This window comes from Lonchura striata, chromosome 3 (genome assembly GCF_046129695.1).
Source record: "Lonchura striata isolate bLonStr1 chromosome 3, bLonStr1.mat, whole genome shotgun sequence".
In the NCBI taxonomy this organism is placed as follows: domain Eukaryota; kingdom Metazoa; phylum Chordata; class Aves; order Passeriformes; family Estrildidae; genus Lonchura; species Lonchura striata.
Window position 1 is genome coordinate 55388593 of NC_134605.1, and position 25415 is coordinate 55414007.

General features: G+C 34.7%; 1 protein-coding gene across 4 annotated transcripts in view; it reads right to left on the reverse strand.

Moving 5' to 3' along the window:
* The window catches only part of SCAF8 (SR-related CTD associated factor 8), a 149899-nt gene that overhangs the window by 92596 nt on the left and 31888 nt on the right, over nucleotides 1–25415 (reverse strand). For 2 of the 4 annotated variants that reach the window (XM_031504360.2, XM_031504361.2), the window contains exons 7-20: nucleotides 24135–24311; nucleotides 22090–22169; nucleotides 21559–21676; nucleotides 18803–18934; nucleotides 18592–18704; nucleotides 17910–18103; nucleotides 15646–15746; nucleotides 13932–14045; nucleotides 13167–13323; nucleotides 11931–12061; nucleotides 10783–10927; nucleotides 10191–10271; nucleotides 9386–9607; nucleotides 7033–8749 (exon numbers count right to left, since the gene is read on the reverse strand). In XM_031504360.2, coding sequence (XP_031360220.2) covers nucleotides 7047–8749; nucleotides 9386–9607; nucleotides 10191–10271; nucleotides 10783–10927; nucleotides 11931–12061; nucleotides 13167–13323; nucleotides 13932–14045; nucleotides 15646–15746; nucleotides 17910–18103; nucleotides 18592–18704; nucleotides 18803–18934; nucleotides 21559–21676; nucleotides 22090–22169; nucleotides 24135–24311 — 3468 coding nt within the window. In that variant the 3' untranslated portion in view covers nucleotides 7033–7046. Of the gene's footprint in view, nucleotides 1–6362; nucleotides 8750–9385; nucleotides 9608–10190; nucleotides 10272–10782; nucleotides 10928–11930; nucleotides 12062–13166; nucleotides 13324–13931; nucleotides 14046–15645; nucleotides 15747–17909; nucleotides 18104–18591; nucleotides 18705–18802; nucleotides 18935–21558; nucleotides 21677–22089; nucleotides 22170–24134; nucleotides 24312–25415 lie in introns of those variants that run through there. The other 2 variants (XM_077782160.1, XM_021551776.3) reach the window with 2 other exon arrangements.

Sequence of the window (25415 nt, forward strand, 5' to 3'; positions counted from 1 at the left end):
ACCTCCAAGAACCTTGTAAACTTACAAATATTTACACCTACCTGAGTTTTGTTGGGGGGGGGGGGAGGGGCAGGGTCTTTTCTTGTTTGGAAAACAAAAGGTAAGGAGGTGTTCATTTTTAACTGAGGTATGAGCAATACTAAGAAAAATGCTCAGGAGTACTTAAAATCTTTGGATGCTTCCTTGATTAGCAAATATTTAGTTAGAATGCACACATTAACTTCTACTAAACCTAAAAAAAAATAATAATTATTCATGCTTTCTAACTGTATTTTTTCTCATTTCAAATTAGGCTACCAAGCTATTGCTGCCGAAAAACTGTTATCTGTCCAGTGGTTTACATATAGATCTGCTCTGTACAGTATTTTCAGTGTCTGCTAGAATATGCCATTTCATGCCACTTTCCTGATTTCCACAGTGCTTCTGACCATGAAATAAGGAATGCAGGAACAAAGTATGTGTGAAGTGTACACACCGAAAATACTGGCAGTATGCACACAAAACTTAAAAATCACACTTCAATATTTAGTAAAAATAACATTTTATCCTAATAATGTCAAAGTTTTACATTCTAATGAAAATAATGGGTGCCTTTACTCATTGTATCAATTCACAGAACTTCAGCCCTCCATGTTCATAGTTTTAATACAGTGCTTTCTAATCAACATGGAATTTGAGAGATGCCATTATTTTGCTTTTAATAAATAGCAAAATTCCAAAACAATCAGCAAGCATTTTAATTTGCGGTCAATATTTTACTTTTAATCACAGACAGCTTTACCACTAGGGTCCTCAACAGTGAATTACCTGCATTGGTAGTCATACTGCACAAGAGATCCATGAGGTTCAAGATAAAGACTTATGGTTGTCCTAGATTTAAACTTCTCAGTTATGCAACTGAATGACATAATTCAGAGGTATTTCTAACTTACTGTAAGAGGAATTCTGTGATAGAATGCTTGACAAAATAATGTAATGCAAGGGTGTGAAGAAAAATGAAAATGAACTGGAAAAACTAGCACAACCTTCAGTAAACATTTTTGAAGTTGAGTGTACATTTACTATTTATGTATTTACACAACTGAAATGACAAAGATTTTCTGGGAAAAAATCACTGAACCCAAAATTACATTTCAAATTCTACAGACAAAAATGTTACTGATTTTCTCTACATTTTTGCCTGAAGTTCGAAATAGATGGTCCTTTTCAAAAGGACAAACTTAAGGCACACTTACAACTGCATTTCACTGCATCGCTGAATGAGATGTGATTACCTCAGAAACAGCATAAGTCCAAAGTATTTTTTCCCTTGATCAACTGAGGTGGCAGTGACAGAGCTTCCATTGACTAGATGAAGGTGAATGTATTTTTAGACAGGACTTTATACACTGAGATACTTAATTCCTACTGTTGTCAATAAAAAAGCTACTTTACTTACAATACGATCTCTATTTAGTGTAGAAGTTAATTTAGTGTAGAAGTAGACATTCAGATCCAAAGACCCTGCAACTATGGCTTAGGTGAATCCTACCGACCTACATCTGAGTTAACAATTCTGTATCAATTTAACACTCTTCACCTGTTCATTTAGTGAGGCTTTCTTGCACAGGCTTGCACACAATTGTAATGTTTTAGCACACAAATCAATATGGCTGTGAAGTTACCTGTGAAGTGTTTGAGAAACACATCAAGTCATCTGCTTTAAAGAATCTGTTTTTCTGCATTTCAGCAGAAATTTTAACACACATTAATGTGAACACATATCCATTATGACACAGATATGCATACAGAAAATAATTCAAGAGGAATTTTGCAGCATTAAAACATTAAACATTAAAAAAAATTCAACTAGCCTATTTAGAAGTTACAATGCTGTCTGACCATACTGGTTTTTGGCAAAGTACAAAACAGCCCCTTGTCTGAGGGCTTTAGTATAATTTCATTAGATAAGAAAATGCAAAATTGGCACGAGTGACTTAACTTTAAAAGAAAAATTACAGATTGGTAAAACAGTGATACAACTAATATCACTGTTAGTATGCAAGTGCTGAATCGCGCATTTTAAACTCTTGGAGAGAGAAAACACATTAATCTGTAACTGTACAATATATCTTACAATATATCATTTGTAAGAGAGCTTAGACTGCTAGGACTTCCTCCTCTAATCTTTGGTAGCAGACCATCTAAAAGATATTAAGAGTAGGATATTCAATGAGACAACCCTTTTTCATCAAATTCTTGCTAGACAGGAATTAAAGAACAATGGCAAATACAATTTTACAGCTTACCAACTTCAACAAAAACCCTATTAACAGACTCTCATCACTGACAAGAATCACTTTTCAGTTCCTATATATGTTATTACTCAAAGAGATGTCACAAATTTTCTTTTTAGTAGCTCTACTTGGCTTTTCTTGACTATGAAATATCAAGTACATACATTAACTGTATTATGTTTATTGTGCACCCAAAGAACTTGTACCAAATAAGTGGAGTTAACAACATCACTGTGACAGCCCTTTGAGGAAAAATGTAAGACTAGTTACAATTAAGGAAAGATGTTTTTGTCATTCTTGTTCAAATAAGTAGCTTCAAATTTAAGAAGAACATCCTGCCTTTATGCCTTTTAAAACAATTTCTCATTTACACCATTAAATGGCTTCACAGTGTGTGCCTACTTGTGGAAAGGAAGTTGAAAGAAAAATCTGATTACTGCAAAATTCAAAAGAATCAGCAGTAGATGTCACAACAGGGAAAGAAAGATCCTTTAATTACCTGAATCAACAATAACAAAAAAGGGAAAGAAAGATTCTTTAATAACATGAATTAGTAACAAAAATTTGTCCAGTTACTCTTGATGACTCCTGATATTCTAAATAGGTTTTAGAATTATAAAGCTGGAATATGATGTTTTACGAGAGTATGTAATGATAGAACAAGGAGCAATGGCTTTAAACTAATGTACAGCAGACTTAGATTAGATAGAAATTCTCTACTGTGAGAGTGGTGAGGCACTGGAACAGGTTGCCCAGAGAAGTTATGCATGTCCCATCCCTGAAAGTGTTCAAGGCTAGGTTGGAGGCAATTTTGAACAACCTGGTCTAGTGGAAGGCGTCCCTGCCCATGGCATGGGAGTTGGAACTAGATCTTTAAGGTCCCTTTCAACCCAAACCATTCAATGATTTTGACTGTTCAGCTCTCCCATCATCAAGAAACAAAAAGTCACCATTACTGAAAAGACAGAGAATGAAATTTAGGATCCATTTCTATCTGTTTCAAATCAAATTACCCAAAGATGTGAGTTTGGGAGAAAAGTCAAGAGTACTTTCAGTTTGACTAGCAGAAAATATCCTTGCACATGGTCAAAACTGCATATTCAGAGGCTTCTGTAAAAACTGGCTTATCTGATAAACATCTTCTTTATTTTATAATTTTCCAACTGTGCTTAAGGAATGCCTGTTTATGCCTTACTACAGGCTTGATTACAGTACTCCCATCTTGACTTACTAAGGCTAAAAGCTCCTTAACTTCATAAAGTCATTTACATCACTCAAGTGGCTCTACATATTTTATAGAGCTCTACTGAAGCAAAGGGATCTAACAGAATATATTCCCCGGAGTCTGTAACAAAAGCAAGTACCACACATAAAAAGCAAGAGTACCAGTACTTCACAGGAAAAGGCTTCTGCAAATAAATCATGTCCTTAGAGCAAACGAAGCCTACATTTCATCTTTATGGATATGGTGTTCTACTCAAATACACTACAGTGAAAGAACCATAGCCTGTTGAAAAGGCAAATACATGAAACAACTTACTGATGCCTATAGTTTTCAAGTAAATGTGCATACCTAAATACAATGTGTTGCCTGCAAAGCTACCTCAAATGTTGTTCAATGTATCTGTTACTAATGTGAATCATACATCAGATTCCTCAATTGCTAGAACCCACAACCTTTCATCACTACAGCAAGCTTTAAACCAGTGTAAGCCAGAATTGTTACCCCAGTGCCTGGGCCCCATCATCTTTCTGTCCCAATCTCACTCTCTTCTTTGCAAAAGCAAAACTTAAAAGTCACTCCCATGAATCACATCAAAGAATTGGTCTGGGTGTTAGGACAGTTCACTTCAGTGTACACACACTAGCTTATGATGGCTTAATCTACAATAAGAGAGGAAAGTCTTCACTCCAGCTGTGAAACATTTAAAATTTCCTACTACCAAGATAAAGAAACCAGACTGTTTCACTAATATAAAGTCCCTTCAAGTTTCTAAATATGGCTATATTTTGGTAATACATATCTGCATGCTACGTTATTTAAATAAAAAATAGAACAGTTCTAGCTGTAAACATGATGCAAATGAAGACTGTACAACAAACTTTTATTCTACAAAAAAACAGCATTTAGAAATTGATGGTGTAACACATATGTACAGTAGCCACTTTATTCGTGTTTGAAAGATATTAACAAAGATAATAGACTCATTAAATGCACTGCTCTATACCACTACCAACCAAATTGTTTTAACAACTCTCACCTGTTAATTTACCTAAATCTTCATACTATGAACAACTTGGTATACTGCAAGCCCCAGTTTAGAAAAACAAGATATTACCTTCTAGCTTTCAGGAGGTTTTAAACAAAATGTTTAAAAAGTAAAGCTACTGCCAATATGTGTTTGATTTTGAGTATTTATTTCTGTGGCCTATGGCTGAAACCTTTTCAAACTTAACATATTAACATGAAATAAAACCCCTTAAGTCCATAAAATATGCTTAGAGCTATTTGTGCTTTTGGGCTTTCACATAATCAAATCTGCCTGACCAGAACACTCTGAGTAGCTGGTGCAGCAGCATTGGTTGAACCCTTTGAGCCAGAGACTGCCCGTGACAATACATTTACCTTAAACATTGTTCATCTCAACTCCCAAGACACATTCTGGTAATAAACACATCAGCAAGGTCCATTACAAAGCAGTGATTATTTATGCATACCTAATGACTACTACTTGCACAAAGATAATAATTCATTCAAGTCCACTCTTTCCAAGGGCCACCTTCATTATGCTGACTGTTTACTATCCAGAATAAAAATCCCTGGAACTAAAAAACTGAACCATGACACAGCATGTCATATACATGCTGTGTATACCCCACCATCCAGAGGAAGAGGACTACACACACGAGTAACTTGCTTCTAGGTTCAAAGGCATGCTAATGCTTTACACTCATGTGATGTTTTCATACTTTCACCCCTTTGAGGGAAGCGGAAGGGAAAAATAAAACTTGCATGTTAATGCTTTAATGTTAAAGATCAAAAATCTAATCTGAGCTAAAAATGTTTATTTTACCAAAGGGGCATTCATGTGCCCTTATTACCTTATTATGCAAGAGGAAAACAACTTTCTTAAAACTATGTCAAATGATGATTTCAGACTCAGAATTTTAATAAAACTTATTTTGAAAGAAGTTGGTGAAACGCACTTGAATGGAACAAACTGAAAATCTAACATCATCCTACAGCTTAACCTTTCCAATTGAAAGGATACACAAGCAGCAAAGCAGGTGAAACAGGAGAGAATAGTATTACTAATTAACCTAAGCAGCCAATTCATCTCAACAATTTAAAGAAGTTCAACTTCAATGTTATTCCATCAAAACACAACCCTCCAACTCTTATTTCTGTTAAAAACATGTAGGGTTTTTAGACCAACATCAGCTTACTTTTCATGCAACATTTCTGAGCTTTTGAGTCATTAAAGTCAACCACAAAATACTCAAACACTAACACTATCTATTCAGAACACCAAATATATTACAAAATAAAAAAATGCAAATACTTATTTAAGTTTTGGCTTCATGCATATCTGCAATTTAAAAAGTAAGCTGGAATACTACTGCATATTCTTACAGTATATATGTTCCACCTTCAAGAAGTAGTAAGAACATTGTAACAATGAGCATGAGCAGATAAATAGAAGCTTGACAGTACTGCAGTGAAATAAGTTTTATCTTACTACCTAAAGAAGGTGAAAGGCAAATTTTCACAACCTAGTTTAATTTCAATTTTATTGAAGTGCCTAGAGCATTCTGTGAGTGCTTGCACATACACAGGCACACACAGAAAAAGTGGTATCTACAAACAGTTTACACAGATATTTACATACATGTTATTTACATAAACTAATATGACTGCATGATCTTTGATAAAAAAACATATGCTTCTTGCACATATAACTGTTGCACTGGTTTTACAAAAGTAATATAAACCTTTTGCAACAACTGGCTAACCATATATCATAGCTGATTCCAAGTTTTTAGAGCTTTCAGGTTTTTAAAAAAAATACAATACCTAAAACACTGTTATCAAACAAATATGCTTTATTGGCATCTAAAAACAGAATGCACCCAACATTAAAATGTACTTTTCATTTCTTAAAACCACTGCAGTACGAGGAACAAATCACAAACACTTACTTTAGAGAAAACAGAGACTATAGTGTAGATTTTACAAAATCACTTTTAATCTCTGTGTTATGCTCCTTAAGTAACATGGGCCATTTTTTTTTCTGCCGAATTGTAGGAACATAAAATATCACAGCTTTATCTATACTTTAAAATTCTGCAGCAGCCTAAAAACACGGACAAGATACACCAGCACCTGTTTTCAAGTGTAACAATTTTGATGGCCAAACTAAGGGTAGTATCTAAAAATTCCATTTTCTTCCATAGGAAGTCTTTGTTTGACAAGCTGTTAATTTATCATTGTGAAATTAAAAGCAACTGGGGGCAAGTTTATGCTTTACCAAAGAAATAAAATAAAATAAAAACCAACAAAAGCAAAAAATGTTTACCTACCATGTTCAAATTAAGAACAGTGTTCTATACAAGTCAGTTGTACAGTTATTTAAGTGAAAGATGAACAAGAACATCAGATTAACTTAATTCTGGCAGACAAAAGTGAACTGCTACGGTCCAGTCAGCCATTTATCTATTACAGAGAGATGACAACTTTACAAAAGGTATCTTTTACCTACTGAGTGATGATTATGTCCCCTCAGTTTCTGTGCTTTCTACCACTGGTTCACTCTCTATATCAGCTTCTGTGTCATTCTTCTCTTTGTTTAGCTCGACAGAAGATGTCAGTTTTTCATAAAGTTCTGGATCATCTTGCACCTGTGCAGTCGGTGTCTGACTTTCTGTCTCTGTATTTTCACCATTTACCTGGGGCATATTATCAGCTTTGCGTTGAGAAGTGGCCCCATCAAAATATTCAAAAACCCGTGGATGTGGAGGCGGGATCCAGTTGTTTGACATTCTGTCTCTTCCAAACCTGTTTCCATTAATTTCTCTGCAAAAATTAAAATCTCTGTCATCCCTATCCCTCTGTCTTTCCCAGGGTCTTCTGCGGTCATCAAAATCTCTGTGAGCATCTTGTTCAAATCCTCTATTCCAACTAGGACCACTTCTACTATCAAACCTATAGTTTACATGCCGAAACCTCTCTCTGTCTTCATGGAAGCCTTTAGGGCCACCATAAATAGGGAAGGCATGGTGTTCTCTTTCATCATAATCTCCTCTCTGTCCCCAGTGTTTTTCTGAATTGAAACCAAAATGCTCTCTTCGGCCAAGGTTATCTATACCTGGTCTTCCAAAATTTTCTCTCATGTCTATATGTGGTCTTGCAAAGTGTTCTCTTCCATCTACTGGAGGCCTTCCTATACCCTCTCTTGGATCAACTGGTGGTCGTCCAACAGAATCTCTGACATCCACTGGAGATGGTCTATTAAGATTATCTCGGTTTTCCACCGGAGGAAAGCGATAATCTCTGTCGCCCTCCTGTTGAATGTTATCACCTCCAAGTGGTAGTCTTTTCTCTGGATTAGAAATGTTATCAATATTTTGTCTTCCTGGTGTTCCAAAAGGTCTTTCTGTTTGATTAAAAATATCTCCTGGAGGAAAAGGACCTCGAGGTGGTGGTGGGTGAAGAGATGGATCAAGGATTGTGGGAGGAGGAATAGTACGCTGTGGTGGTATTCCTGGTTGCATTAATGGAAACCTTGGTCCAGGCGAATGGGGCATTAGGCCTGGACGAATATCTATAAGAGGCATTCCTGGCATTCTTTGATTACTGATATTTAAATGAGGCATGTTTGGAACTACAGCTGGATGCTGCATTGCCAGAAGTCCAGAATTACTTGAAATATTTGGTGGTGGCACTCCCATAAGTCCAGAACTAGTTGAAACATTGGGTGGTGGCATTATGAGAAGCCCAGAGTTGCTTGAAACACTTGGTGGCTGTACTCCTGCCAGAACTCCTGAGCTGCTGGACACACTGGGTGGCTGCATTCCTGTCAGAAGGCCAGGGCTGCTTGAGACACTGGGCGGATGAACTCCAGCAAGAAGCCCTGAGCTACTTGAGACACTTGGTGGTGGCACTCCAGCCATAAGTCCAGAGCTACTTGAGGCGTTAGTTGGCTGAATCCCGCCAGCAAGAGATGAGCTACTGGAGACAGCAGGTAGCTGCATTCCTCCTGCAAGACCAGAATTGCTGGAAACAGTTGGTGGTTGCACTCCTCCTGCAAGTCCAGAGCTGCTTGAAACACTGGGTGGCTGAACTCCCCCTGCAAGCCCAGAGGTACTTGAGACAGTGGATGGCGGCCCTTCTCCAGTAAGCCCAGAATTGCTTGAGACACTCGGTGGCTGCACTCCTCCAACAAGTCCAGACGTACTTGAGACATCACTTTGCACTGAAATGCAGTGACAAGAAACACAATTAATAAAAAATACCAGTGTAACACACAGCATTCAAAACAAAATGCAGTTTAATCCATGTTCAGGTAATGCACGCAGATGATACTGCTGGTAAGGTCTGTCCTAGCTTCTATAACTATTATATATTATTTCAATCACATTGGTGATACACAGACATTATGCCACAGAAATGAATGTCTCTACATAGTAAAGACTGTACAGTAGCTTAAAATCAACAAACCCCACAGCCATCACCCAATTTATACAATGAGACTATTAAAATATTTGATGAAGTTCTATAGATGTTATACTGTCCTACCCTCTCCTGCTCCTTTCCATTGGTACTTGTGTAATCAAACTGCCTTTTTTAAGAAGTTTTCTAATGGGTTCCCAGACTTAGCTTTACTTTTTGAGACTATATTTGAGCATAAGTTGCCAGCAGCCAATGATCAGATGATGACAAAGATGGTTCTCACCACTTCCCCAAATTAAATTCAGAATGACACCCTACCCAGCCCAAACCTTCCTATTTTGTAGTTACTAGCTCAATGAACTATGATTTGCAAAAATCTCTTAGCAGAGTATGATGCTTTCTGTACACGATGATATCATATAATGAAAACATTTCTTACCAGATCTATTGTTTTCACTGGAAGAAATCTGAAGGTCTGTAAGATGTGGTCCTTTGTCATCTGATTCTGGTTTGTTGATTGGCAGCGGATTAAAAACACTTCCAGCAGATAATGTTGGAGTAGCTAGATTGCTAGTAACTGTGCCAACTGGTAGAACAAGGCCAGTAAAAGGAACATCCTTCATTGTCTCTTGTGCAATTGGTAATGGAGGTTGTACTAAAGCTGTAGAGATATAACAGAAGTGTATCACAGTAATCATATAGCTAAACTTTCAAATTTAGTTTGGTAGAAGTCAGGCTGATAAATCAGAAGAAATGAAATTCATTGCCCACACTGGTACATTTTTTGATAATAAATTTCTTATCCTCAATCAGCAATGCAATATTTAGGGCTTTTTTCTAGAGATCATGAGCTGCAGGCAAACTTAAGCAATCTAACATATCATTAAATGTTAGATGAATACAGTTAGAATGCTAAACTAAAATAAATTATTATATATTATTCAGTGCTCAAGACCAAATAATTCCAGTAATAGCTACATGTGTTAGAAAGGTTCAAATATTGAACTATGCATACAAATAATTTAAAATCTGCAACTTAACTCCATGTTAGGTACAGTTTTTCAGTCTACATTATAAGCTCTGTAAATCTTTCTTTCAATGCCTGCTTAAACCACCTAAACAACTTTTGTGCTGCTATTTCTCATTACACAGAATTAAATTGCTTTTGATTAAATAACAAGGAGTATATAAACAAACTAAACTTTTCATCACACACAAACAATTGTTAGAGCAATCAAACTTACGTGTTGGAACAACTGGTGGGACAACAGGCGGTGGGACAACAGGTGGTGGGACAACAGGTGGAACTGGAGGAGGCATATAACCTATATGGGAAAAAATGACAAATGATTACATGAAAAGCAAATAAACTTTTGCCGTAAAAGATTGCCTACAGTATTTATCTGAAAAGGTTGTGCCACTGTACACTAGCAAACAACAAATTAATAGGAAGAGGCAACAGTGGTTACTGTTTTCAAAAACAACCCCATCTTCATTACAGATGATCTGCAGGCGCATCTTTAAATGATATCTGCCAGGAGTATCCAAAGAAGAAAATCAAGAGTTTCAAACTTTTCAAAAGCAAAGAGACTGACTTAAGTACTTTTAAATTTTAATTTTTCACAAAGGTAGACAGCTGTGATTCTTATTCTCAACAGAATACATTGGTAAAAATAATACCAAGTTGGAAGTAATTTTAATCTAGTATACAATTTAGGTGTCAAAGGTCAGCTCACTCAGACAGTAACCAGTACTTGACAGAAAACTTTGATGTACACAGAGGCACATGAACTGCCTATGCTCATTACACACTGCATTTCATTTCTACTGACTTACCTGGAGGTGGCTGTGAAGGGTTGAAACTTGCTCTCAAGAAGGGTGGAGGAGGAATTGGGCTATATCCAGGAGGAGGGACAGACATTGTGACAGGAAACGCAGGTGGAACCAAGCTAACAGCAGGCACAGCTGGAGCTACTGGAATCTTTTTTCATGGAAAGAAAAACAAGCAGCTTCAATACATAACAGTATTCAAGGACATTAAAAGGGATAAACTGATTTAACTGCAATTCACATCAAGCACTACATGTACCAAAGGCTTTGTATGTGTTTTAAACACTGAGGAACTAGATTGCATTCTGAAATGATACAATATAAACAAACAAAGACACTGGAAGAATCCTTTGTTATCTTTACTTGATTCTCACACAACCAAAAATACAGTTTAACACTATGTCTATTCAAGAATAAAAACGTACCTATCACAGAGGGGTGAATGCAGAAATGCAGAGAGAGAAAAGGAAGAAAAATGTAGATAGTGTAGCAATTTGGGGGCACTTTGAAAACAGTGATTCTAGTGTCTAGAAAAACTTACGTGTTTTAGAACAGTCCAGGAAAATTAAGTTTAGCGTGCATATTGTAAGGCTAATAATCCCGATGAACTCTTGATGAATACTTCTGAAATCCTGATTTAATACTTCTTGAATGTTTGAGCTATGCATTTTGTTACAGTGCATCATATTTACAATGATGTAATTAGAAGCAGTATAAATGCAATATATACATGTATATCTAAATATATACTGATCACAGTGTACATTAGGAGACAGCTGACATAAGAAGACTGAAGACAGTTTTTGCAAAGAGGAAAAAGCCCAAAATTCAATTCAAGTAAATGCAAATATATTAACATTCATATAATTTTATGTCAGTTCAACAACTGAAAATGTCTATACACATTTAGAAAGATAAAACACTAATAATATATGTACAAAAACTTTTGTATTAAGCAACTGCATGAAACTAAAGATTATGCTCACGCATGGCAACTATTCTATCTAAAGTATTTCAGAGATGAGCACTAATGGATGCAGGACTTAAATAAAAAATATTTTATCACTTAAACTCAGCATTAAAGTTTACCTGTATTGAATAAAAAGTCTGCCCAGCAGTTCTGTGGGGCTTTTGCAAACCCAGAGAATACCAACCTGCAGCATAGTGACTGGTTGTGTGTAAGCTTCTGTCTGTGTTGTTATAACGGTACTCTTATCAACTGTAGCACTCTGCGTCGTTTGAGTATTTTCTTTAGCAGCTTCTGAGCTTCTGGCTGTTTCCCACTCTTTAAAAATGACATATTTTATTATAAAAAGATAATTAATGTGATATTTTTGTTTAGATGCCTTCCTTCTTAAACAATAAATTTGAATCGAGTATCTACAAAGATGCATTACAAGTAGCCCTCAAACTTATTATGAAAAGAATGAGTGCAATTATTTATTATTGGGTTTTTTTAAAGAACATAAAATATCTTTATCTACCTGCCATGCTGTTTAATTTGCCTGTATACAAACTGATTTTTCAAAACTCAACAACCTTTTTCACCAATGATTCTGTTAACAATTTACAATACAGAGTACGCTCCTGTTTTCTAAATCTGTAGCCAATATATGTATGTTACCACTCAGCAACTGTACACTGAGGAAGAATCCTGATGTTAAACAAAAGTCACCACAACCTCCATTTCTTCCATCTGACATTTCTTCAAGAATTTTGTACTTTAAGTGTAACATAGTAAATGTGTTTCAGTAATGTTACATGTTTTAATTTTTGCTATTTATACTCAAATTTTCACTCAAAGCAAGATCGTATTTTGACCTGAAGAATCACTGTCAATACTATAAAAATCTTCATTTACTGTTATTTTGGTATAGATCTGTTTCAAGAAGTTACAGTACAAGTAAATATTTCATAAACCTAACAAACTGTTCAACTAGGTTTCAGAATAAGAGCTAACACTACTTGTTTTCCTGTCTCTCTATTTTATGGAAAAAATACCATAAAGTTCCCTTAAGCTGTGCCTATCTGGACAAGTTCTAATTTCAACATAAGTCTTTTATTGGAATGTAACACTTTGCTAATCATAAGCAGATAACAAATTCTACCCAAATTAATATTGCACATACCAGTGCATAAAAAGTTCGTAACTCATAAAATATGCTAACCTTTATTAACGGGCCTAAACTAATTATCCTCTGTCACCAGTTTTTTGCTGTCATGATAATCAACTAAATCTAAAATTAGTTGATTAATCTAAAAATAAAATCTAGATTTCATTATTACAGTGCCATTTATATTGTAAACAAATAGCTAGAAAAATCTATGTAAATGAAAAAAGAGTATGTATTTTCTAAACAATAAATTTTCTGAAAATTTGCAATCTGTACCTGTATTTACTGTTTCCTGGTCAATCATGCCACCTTCAGCAAAGCCCTCCAAATCATCCAATTTCACTTTCTCCCATGGAATATAGGAAACTCCCAGATCCACATCCCAGAATTGCTTGTATTCTGTTTTCACACCTTTATTCAAAGCCCAAGCAATCTGAAAATAAAACCCAATTAGACAATTTGGTTAAATCATATAACCTGGGAAAAGGATATTTCAGATTGCCGTCAATCTTCTGTCACTGCACATCAATCCTCAGTGTCTATTAAAAGTTTCAACAATGTTTGGATTTTAAATGAACCTGCAAGTAGTTGCCTTGGCCTCTAAAACTGGTACATGCATGATTAATTACATCAGAAAGCTTAAATTTGTTCTACATTAATCCTAACATATATATGGGTAAATTAAAAATACAGTATTTCAAGGACTTACTCTAAAGTATCAAGAAACCCCTATAATATTTAACAAAATACTTAACTCCAAGACTAATATTAAGTGACTCAAAAGGTCAGGTACAGGACGTAGGCTGTATGTACATAAACTATTGTCCAGGTATTTCCTAAAGATCAAGTCATTTTTCTACCTTTGATATTGCCTGTTAAAAGCTGCATTTAACACAGAGAGAAAGCAGTTTTCACCTCACTGATTCATTCTTCTTCTTCACATTGTACATTTGAATGAACAGCTGCTAAAAGACAAACCATCATAGCAGAATTGCATTGTGTTTGAAACTGACAGCATCCTTAAGACTAAAATCACCTTACCTTAATAATTTTAGATCCAATTTTATATGACCCAGAACTAAGTTTCTGAAGAGCACGATATGCATCTTGTCTATGTACCATACAGACATAAGCACATCCTCTTGGGGGAATCATCTATGGAAAAACAGGAGTGGTCTTAAAAAGTAGGAAAATCAGTACTTCAGATTATGTAATGACACTAATTGAATACTAATACTATAGAAGGAAAGGCTTATGTTGTGAAAATGGTTACCTTAATCGGCCATATTAACAAGTTTGGGCACCGAGAAAACTTAGGCGTGATACTAGCAGGCTACTTCAGTTACAACATTATCAAGAAGCAGCAGGAAACTGAAGAATGAGTGTTATAAATTACATGAAATATTTGAACAAGGAGCAGACTGGGAGCTACATTATGACAACTTCAAAAAAGCAGAAGTTGCTACCTATTCTTAAGCTCCAGATTCTCTGTGAGCTGAGCAATACCTTCTAACAGAGGGGCAAAACAGTGATTAAAAGTATATTGCATTTTTGAAGGGTAGACTCCTCATTCTTTAATATTATTTTTTCTAATGTTTTATTGTATTTATTTAATGTTTATTTAATGTATGACATAGCTGTAGTCTTTGCAAGATTACATATTATGTATGACAATTGCTTACATTCGTTTTAGCAAAAAATCCTGGTGTGCTTTTACACCGTTTAAATGCACACAGTAGCACAACAAAAGTGTAAGATGACAGACTGTAAATATATTTAATATATTTTCTAAGAATTGCATTAAGATATACATTGTTATTCTAGGTACTTAAGCTTTGTGGAATGTGTAAGATGAACCATCTACAATATGGTTTGCCTTTGTAATATAACAGGTACTGGGACATGTATAGTTGTTACATACTTTCCTTAATTGATAGCCCCTGCAAATCAAAATGAGGTTTAAATGTCTGGCTATGGGGCTGGATTTTTCACTTGTGAAACTTTTTAGAATATTCTGTAAAGTCACAAAAAGTATTCCTTATTAATTACATATTTGAATATATTAACATGACAGGAAAACTGTAAAAGTATTATCGAAATGAATGAAATTACATAAGAAGCATTTTAAAACTGCTGATGCAAGAGGAAAACCCAGATTTCTCTCATGCAGATGTGCTGTTTTAGGAGAAAAATACTTTCTTTTGAAGCTGAATCATAAGCCATTGAGGTACTACTCTAAACACCTGACTCTAAATTACTCTAAATAACAAGAATTGTATCTCCCAATTATAAGCATCTTTTTAATTGTCATATTTTAGAAAAAAGGTTTTTTTACAGTACAATTTCTTTTCTTCCAAATGTTTTATCAAGAAGGATTCAACTTAATGAATTCTCTGTTTGGAAAGTAACCAAGAACAATGAGGATACAATTCCACAGGTGTCCTTAGACCAAGGAAAATTTATACCTTCTCCATGACAGTTCACTAAACCAGAACAACCATAACTTTTTGGTTAAACCCTCGTTTAAAAACTGCATAAAGTGCTAGAGCTTAGTCTTTTTACCTTGAAGTGTACTTAGTGCTTCAAAACAGAGTAGATGAAAACCAGGTGACAAATACCATGACCACATTTTTTAACTGTGATAGAAAAGTCTCCTAAATACAAGTTTAAGCAACTGTAACGAATTTAGAGGCATAAGCATGCTCAAGTTTCTAGTCTAGCATTTCTGAAAAAGCATAGCAATATGCTTACTTACATTAATTGACTCTATTTGTCCAAATTCTTCAAACAAGTTTGTTAAATCTTGCTGTGTAGCCTTCTTGTCTACTTGACCTACCCAAAGAGTAGTACTGCAAACTGTCAAGAGACACATCAATCAAAACACTGAAGGTTAGCTTATGAAACACTCTATAGCATAAATGTAAAAGGTTTTAAAATTACCCAGGAATAAATCCCAATAACAGTAAATCTATTACTATATAGAGATTAAGTACATTAACAAAAATTATAACGGTTTAAACAACACCAAACATATTCACCACAAGCATTCATTCTTGTTTAATTTTCTTTAAACAAAATAGTTGTTTTCATAGAAATAAAACTGTAAAAATCTATAGATTATCAGCTAAGGTAAACTGAATTATAAATTACTTCTGGAAATAAAACCCAAAACATTTCTTTTCTACATTCCATTAAAGACCATGCCTTTAGGATTCCTGTCAATTTTAACAAAGTAAGACTAAGTTCTAACTGGCTAAAAGCGTATTACAGATGGAACTTAATACTGCAGTAATAAGCACTGCATTTTCACCTGAAAATAGCAACAGTACTATCAATTTACGACGGGCAAAAACCTGGAAAAAAATTTATCTGAGGCCAATCAGGCTTAAGATATGCATGATACTTCTGATTCTTGTCAGTTCCACCACAAGCCCAGATCCCTGCCTTCCAAATGTTCACGCACCCTCCTCACCAAACACAAATACTCACTGACTTCATTCTCCCATATGTACATGGTTCCAATTCCTCTCTCTTCCAAATACTGCCCAATCTATATGTGCAGCTTGGATTTCTTGGCCTGCCCTACCCTTTAGCAAGGAAACATTCCTTCTTCATCACTATCTTGATACATCACGTCTCCTTACTGTACCAATCCTGGTGCACCAAAATGGAAACCAGAGCTGTGCATTCTGTCAACTGACATTTTCAATTGACATTAGTACTCTGCAATGCTGAGAATGACCAGTTTTAAGATTTCTCTTGGACAAAACTTGTTCCTTACGTGCTTGTAGGCATCCTTTTTGTATCTCAAGGTGTTAAGCTCTAGGAAATAATTCTTCAGATCTCAGCAAGTAATAATAGTGGCTGTCACTGAACAAATTTCATTAAATAGAACACTTGTCAGGTGAATTATTTATTCGGTCACTTACCTCCCCCCAAAGTTTCCACACTTCACTTAGCCTACTTAGTCCTTTAAACTTCACAGGACATCAAGTGATGCTGCTGTTTGTTACGTTACTTAACATCTCTGTCTCTCAGCTCCCAACCATTCTGATTATAGCTCCCTGCCTTGTGGACTGCTGGGAGAAATCTACACCTTAAAACCAATTTGTCTCTTTTCATATGTAAAACCAGAGAAGAAGAGGGGGGGTGGGGGGGGGGGAAATGCATATAAACTGTAGTACAGTCCCCAGTTTAAAGTCACCTTGGAATGATATAAAATATTAATATGAAGAGAACACAACATTCTTTCCTTTGCAAAAAATGAGTTGTGAGCTGCTTATCATGTCAAATAAACCATACAGTTCTAAGACACAAGGTAAATGCAAAACTATACCAGAAAGAGTTTATAATCTATCTGAAAAAAATAAATTCTCAAAATACATTCCCTTTGATTTAAGCAACTGGATGGAGGAACTTATTTTTCTCCTTTCTACCTTACTTTTTTTAGCATGTAAATTCTCTGTGCAAATGAAAGCAGTGCACAGCAGCACTCTGCAGAGGTTGAAATCCACTTTATTCTTGAACACTTTCTTAAGATACCACTTTATGTTCTGTCTTACACTAGTGAATTTCACCTGCTTTGGTGCTATATTCCTCTGAAAACCTATTAAAAACAATGTGAACATTTTAAAACCTGGACTTCTAAAATATCCATCAAAGTGTTCAAAGTGCGCACTACACCCTTTAACATTTTAACAATTTTCAGACCAACTGCTGGACACATTCAAATGCCAAGTGAAAGACAGCATTAAAGAGAAAGAAGCTTGTAACTTAGAGACAGCCTTTGCTGCTCTCTGTTTAGAAGCATAATCAGTGGTGCAAGTGCGAAACATCAGCAGAACAGTATGATACTTGTTCTTGTCTAAGATGACATGATGTACCTAAGTTGCAAGAAACATCAGAAATTAAACTTCTAAATATATAAGTAGTCAAGATAAATCTTGTTCTGTCAATGGAAACAAAGCCTTTTTTTAATTCAATCCTTCATTATTAAAACACTATGCAGGTGCTACTTACCACTTAGTGTTTTTGATCGTATAGGAGGCAATCCCTTTTTCTGACGTTCTTTTTCCCTTTCCCTAGCCCTTCTTTCACTGGAGTATGACCGAGATGACTTTCTCTTCCTTTCTCTTGATCTTGAGCGTGAACGTTTTCTGTGCTTCCGCTTACGAGAACCAGACCGTGATCTAGACCTTCGTTTTCTTGGTGACCTACAAAATACTTAATTTTAGTATGCTGAGTTAAAAAAAAAAAAACCACTTTGACTTAGTTGTCTTTTAACTATGAACTTTAGGCACTAGACAGGTATTTCCATTATATTCACTGAAACTACTTCAGGAAATAAACTTAATGCAATTTGGGTGAGGAAATGTTTTGTTTTAAAACAAAACACATTCAAAATGTTCTGTATCTACAGTACCTAATTCTCTGGCACAGAAAGCCTGTCCAGCTGGCTAGTGTTAGCTATTTTTGTAACCTGAACAGGTCTTAAAAAATTTCAGTTAAACCACCCATATGGCAAATGAACTGTCATACCAAAAGTCTGCATCTAACACATAAATATTTAATGAATATGTCTTTTCATTGCCAAAAACTGCTGATGACAGTTTTGGAAAATACAGAATTAAGACTGACAATCACAAATTGCAATTTTTTTTCCAAAACACTTCATTTGCTTAATACAAGGTAATTACAAAACCTTGAACGAGATCTTGAACGAGTTCTTGATCTTGAACGAACAGCTGATTTCTTTTCTTCTTGTTCAAAAATCTCTTCTTCAGCAATATCCTGACCTTCATCTATATCCATGTCCTAAGGTCAGACATAAAGAATGTTCAATAACACTTAATAAATTTACTCACAATACATATCACTCCTTTTCAATTTCTGTAATAAAAGTTTAGTTTTACCTGTTGTTGAATATCCATGGAATCATCTACATTTGCTTCCACTTCTAAAAACTGCTGTTGACTACTCCCTTGTGATGGTGATGCAGAGTGTTCTGAACCAAAATTTCCTTCTTGATTCTCCTCAGGGCTTGCCTAAATAACAGTTAATAATATACTGTAATGCCCCTTGCAATTCCAAATGTAATACTATACAAAAATAATATTCCCACTTCTCATTAATATGAAAGCTGAACTGGATATCAATCCATTCCATTCCTTTTTTATAGTATAATCCTTAAACACAAAACCTTGAAATAATTAATATTTCTGATTACAAAAGATTAGTATCTATTTACTAAATATCAAAATTACAGTACACACAGAGTACACAATTTACTGCTTAATTCTGCTGCTTCAAAACAGAAATTTACAGGATAAATGTAGCCATATGCTAGTGACTCTGAAAGACACCCGCTTGTCCTCCATGCATATACATTAATAAATGTTATTTTGATACTAACACAATAAAAATATTTTCAATACCACCTGAACTAGTTAAAAAATTTACACTAGTCTGTACTTTTTTACAGTGAATGATTCCAGACAAGCAATTACTGAAAGATAAGGGAGGAAGCTGTGTCATTTGTGTCAATATGGCAATTTCAAGAGATCTAACAAAATAAGCAGTACTGAAAAAACACCAAAATTAATGAATATGGAATACTCAAGGTGTTGATGATTTGCTACGGGAAAAGCTATACCAGCCTGTGCATTGCCTAAAAGTACAGATTTGGAAAAAATATCTCTAAGGTACAAGATAAATTCAAGAACCAGAATAAATGAAATTAAAATATTCAGAAACTATATAAGAGTAATTTTGAAAAGCAATTTAAAATCTGTAATCCATTACTGCAGGTAAACATTTCAGCAATCGTCACTATATTTTAACTTTTAATTAAACAAATACCACAGGTTCTATCTACCAGAGAATAAGATGAAGTTAGCAGAATGACTAGTAGCAACAATTTTATCTTTATTTTTTTAAACATCTTGTAGCAAGTTTGTAAAAATATATTCTACTATAATTTAGTCAATTTATTTGCCTTCTGACAGAATGTTTCGTCTCATTTTCCTTATATTTAATTATTCTTCAACCATCTATTTCTTGGTGTCAATGTCTATAATTCTTGTTGCGCCTTCTGTTTTTATCTTCTGTCCTCTCCTCCTTTCCCTCTGCTCCTCATCAGATGCCTGAAAATTTTGTTTTGTGCTTTATCTTTCCTTCTCTTTCCTTTTGATCTTTCTCAATGAAACTTACATGGAATTAAAGAAAATATTACCCATAAAATACTGCAGTCACTACAAAGTAGTTCCAGCAGTTTGTATCTTTTAGCTGTTATCGAAGTGGAAAAAAACACTTTCTCTCCATACTGACTAGACAAGAAGACTGGACCTAAAGGGAAAATTTGTCAGGTCTTGTAATAGAAAATTAAATAGTAAGGGGAGAGTCAAGTAAATGTTCTACCCATAAACTTTGATTTTGCATATTTTACAATAGTTAGGCATTCAATATTTTTATTTTCAAATTAGACAGATACTTTTTGGTATGACACATCAAAAGCTTCTCAAACAGATAATTCCTGATTGCTTTATTCCTTTACAACATTTCTAGTGTTTAGAAACAGAAATGGCTAGATGTTCATCAAGACCCAGAACTATTTAGAGTCTGTAGCTATGCTGTATATTCTTTTCCATTTACTACACTTAAATGAGAAATGAAAATAAAACAGTAAAATAAAGCAGTAAAGAAACAGTATCTAATAAAAATTAAATTAATAAAGTCAGAAATTCAAAGCTTAAATGGCATTCTTTATTGAAAGCTGAGCCACTTGGCTCAGGCAGTGGAATAGATTGTTCAGGGTGGTGGTGCACAGCTTGAAATAAAATCTACAACAGGTGTTTGTTAAGTTTGTGATCTTTCACTCTGAGATTTCTATTTTCCTGTGAAACCAGATCCAAATACTCCACATGAAGTCTACTTCATACCTGGTCAGGATCAAGACAAAATACTTTTGTTTATTTTGTTTGTGGGTTTTTTGGGGTTGTTTTTTTTTTTTTGTTTTTTTTTTTTTGAATGGGATCAGGAGGGAAAAGAACATTTAAGTATTGAGGATTAATCTCAGTAGAAATAAGCCAAGTTTCTTTAGCGTAGAGAGGACACAATTCATAGAGTTAAGAAGGAACCTTGGATTATCTCAATCGCCAGTTCTTAATGAATAATTTCTCACGAAATACGTGATTATTTCTTAGCTTAGATTCTTCAACAGAATTATTTCATCAATTATTAGTCAAGACAAAATCTGTGGAAATTTAAAGTTACTCAGAGACTCTATTCTGTCCTCCCCTCAGAGACAGGAGCATAACCACTTCATTGCTCACCTTATTCCTTTTGCAAGCATGGGAAAGCTTTTTTTTCCCCCATATAAAGAGCTGAACAGACTAAGCAGAGTCATGTCTAACTAAAGTAATGAGCACTCTTTCCTAAGAGAAGCAAAATGTACTCCCCACATTTGGTTGTGGGGTTTTTTCCTGCTTTAAGCACTTTTTTCCACTTACTCCACTTACTCTGCAAGCTTTTGTTACACAGTCAGCTAGTGACAAAGACTTTAATTATACGAAAACTGTCAGCAACATCATAATTTTTTTGTCCTGTACATGCTTTTTTTAATCATAGGAGAACATAAATTATTACAACAGCCACAAGATGGAGTTCTTACCTTTTGAGGCTGCTGCTGCTCCAGAAGCTGTTGTCTTAGATGTTCTAAATTTTGCTGCTGTAGCTGTTCAGCTAGTTGGTGAAAAAGTGAGTTGTTCACAGATTCTGGTACTAATGGCCTAAAATGAAATAACTTAAATTTAAAAATAATTTTAAAAGCCTACAGTTTTTCTGTTCATTTAAACAGTTAGTAAATAGGTCTTCACTTGAAACTGTGTTTCAAGTTTAACTAAAATGTAAAACAATGAGGACAATGGAGCCAGTTCCACCTTCTAATATCATCACTACCCCATCAACTGTATGAATATAACTATAAAAAGCAAAGAACATGCTAACTTTATCCTAAAATAAAAAAAAAAATCTGGAACACAGATTTATAATAAAATGTGTATGTTAATTTAGAAAACCGTCTTTTCCTACTGTTTCTGTGTATTTATGGTCTGAAATAAGTATTTTCCATACTTAATCATAATTTTCAACTAGCATCAGGCAAATTTTAGCATCTTCCATAAGAAACATAGCTTGGTCTTACAACTGGGAAGAGGGAGTTTCCTTCTTAGGCTCTTCATTTTGTTCAGATTCTTCCCCAAAGTCAAACCTGTCCATCAGCTTCTAGGAGAAAACAAAATAAGCATTACTGAACACTCCTTAAATGTCCCTTTAAGTATATTTCCTTTCTATTAGGAAGATGTTCTTATTTCTCAACATAAAAAACAACAAAAAAAAGAAGTTTGGAAAATAACCTGAAGAAACTACTAAGTGTCATAGTGCTATTGTTACTAAACTCTTGAGTGCATTAAATCTTGGCCCAGTTTTCCTGAGCTCTGCTGCAACAAATACAACTACATGTTCTTTCCATAGTAACTAAGAGCTACTTTGGAGAAAAGCTTAAATAAAGATTAATTTTATGTAATGCTACCCTTAGTTAAAAGAAATTACTAAAAAGAGGCCAACTATTCAATCCTTTGGTAACCATCAAACTGCTCTGCTCATATCAAGAGAAGACCTAAAGCTCGATTACTTCACAAAGAATTACTGTATTTTTACAGACGTGTCATTTAGACAACCTGAATTCCTTCAAATATACTGCTCCTTGAAAACAACTCCTCACATAGTCTGCAAAAAAAAAAATCAAAGCAAGCAGTTATGTAAGAAGAATAATCCTTCTAATGAATAAAAAGAAAGGTATCTGACAAGGAGAAAAACTTGGATAAACTTTACATGTTATCTGTGAAGATACCTACACAGGAGTTCTGCTTAAGTAAAAAAAGGTTGTTTACTAATTTTTAGAAGTTCAGAAGCATTTTAGCAGCATCTTACTTTCTTGAAGAGAAAAACTAAGGAACAAGCATGAAAAATACAACAGATGTTATTTGTCAATGAGATTGCCTTTTTTCACTTTTTAATGAAAGAGATGTGCTACTAAAGCCATGTCCATGTATCTTTATAAACCTTGGAAGTTTTCTGAAAAGCAGAGCTAATGCTATTACTACTACCACCTCCTTCTCAAACCTTAATCTCAGAAGAAATAAAATACTTTCTGGATGTAAATTTTACAGCAATACCTATTAACTGATACATTCATTCCTGGGGATTACACTGTTCTCAAGTTGATGGTTACAGCTGTGGTATAGCATGAGTACAGGCCATTTTCTTCCTGACTTATTTTTACAGCTGCAATACTTTCAATAAAAAGAGATTATCTGAGTGAAGAATAAAAAGGGGGTTTTTGCTTTTTCAACTTTGTTATTCTTACTATTTATTCACTCCAGGACAATCTCTTCCCAAGACAATAGAACAATGCTTTTTTTCTTTCTTTAGTTAGCTATAATTCTTTGAGCAGAAGTTCTTCATTTTAATTTTCTTTATTATAGGTATTATACTACTATGACTGCAATTGCCTGCATGGTTGTTACCACCTGGCATGCAATAATATTAGTATTCTTAAATTCCTGCATTCAGATTTTGTTTGTATTTTGGTTTGGAGGGTCTTGGCTCTTTTTTTTTAGAGGGGGGTGGATGTTGGTGTTTGGTTTTTTGATAGGTTGCTTTTGGGTTGTTTGCAATGAAAGTTTCTTTACCTACAGATTTATTCATTCACTTATATCACTTTGTGGCTAAGATTAAAGTTTTCTTGGCATATACCTTATAATGCAAGAAAATTAAAAATCCAACTTTTTACTCTTCTGAGAAAACAGTGTATATTAATTCCTGCATATTTTCATTTATTACCTTATAAGAAACAATTCTCATTACTGTGTTACAAAGGGTGCGAAAACAAATGGCTTAACTTTGTTAAATCATAAATCAAATCCATTACCATATTCAATAATCTTTGTGGGTCTCTTCCAACTCTAGGTATTATACTTATTATACAATGGGCTATTTAGCCCTAAACTCATATAAAACTAATATTTTCATTTCAACTACTGTCTTGTTTTTTATTTTTAAGCAGTATACTTTATTGCATATTAATGTATTTTTTAAATGTCCAAAGTCAAACAATAAAATCCAAAAGAATTTCTCACATATAGTTAAAAAAAATACTTCTTCAAATTTCTATTATTCTACTTCTACCTTATTAAAAGAGACACTCTGTTCCAATGGAGTAAGTGTGTTAGCAGCAGCAGCTGCAGCTGTGAGTTGTGCTGTGAGCGCCTGTAACTGGACAACGAGACCGGCATCCAGGGCTTGAAGTAGTGAAGGTTGAGGTTTCTGCTGCTGTATCTGCAGCGTCTGTATCAACTGCTGAAGCTAAAAGAGAAAAAGATAACAAATACATTGAACAAGATTTTTTTAAAGCAAAAAAACAAAGTACAAAATAGACTTTTCCCCTTCCACTTAATAAAAAAAAACACCCAGGAATGAAGTATCATCTAACCTATAGCTATTATTTTGTCTTAATTTGTTTTCATTTACAGCAAATTTTGTTCCCACTTACTGGCTAATTTGTTTTCTGGGGCTGATAAGATAGGCAGATGCTTCTTCTTCCTAACTTGCTCTGACAGGTTGCATGATGATGCCAGTCACCACTCAGGATTTCCTGCTTTCTAGTGTTCCCCCTCTTCTGTTTCTCCAGTTTGATTCCTTTTGACCTGAAAAAAATCTGTTAGCCTATTCCAGCTTCCTAAAGGCCCACCTATATTAGGATAATCTGTGTCCTGTAACAGCATTTGTAGAGAGAAAGGAACTGCACTGTGGCAAGCTCCACTTTATGCCAATGCAACTTGTTCACAGGGAGAGCTTGCATCTGTGTCTCTGCACAAGCCACAGGTGAAATCTCATGGTGAAACTCAGGTGTGGGTTGATAGAATGCAATTCTCCTGCTATGTTAACAAAACATCAAAAGCAAATGTACAACCAATCACTTGGTCTATCTTGATTTCCTTACTTCAAATTCATATCTGTATATAATCTTTTAGAGAAGCTGTCCTAATAAGGAAATAAAAGGCTTTTTCATGTGGAGATCAATTTATCTGTTGAACAGGGATGCTTCCACAAAATTGTGCTGATTTGCCTTAAGAAAAAATATTAACTCTATTGAAAGAAGCTGTCCTAAACCACTGTTGAATTAGAGGAAGCAGTTCTTTGACATTCCTCGAGATAAATCTCTAGAGTCTTATCTGTAGATACTTGTGTAAAAATACAGCAAATTCAGGTAGTTCAAACTTGCTGACACAAGTCCCTGATTACCCTTACCTTCAGTATTCCAACCCCTTATAAGATTCCCCACTGAACTCTTAAATGGTTCAATCCCTCCCTCCTTACGAGCTTCACTTGAAACTTCATAAACTGATTAGGTGGAATTTCTTTTCCACGATGCATCAAAAATGTGTGAGACCCTTTTTCAAGATAGTT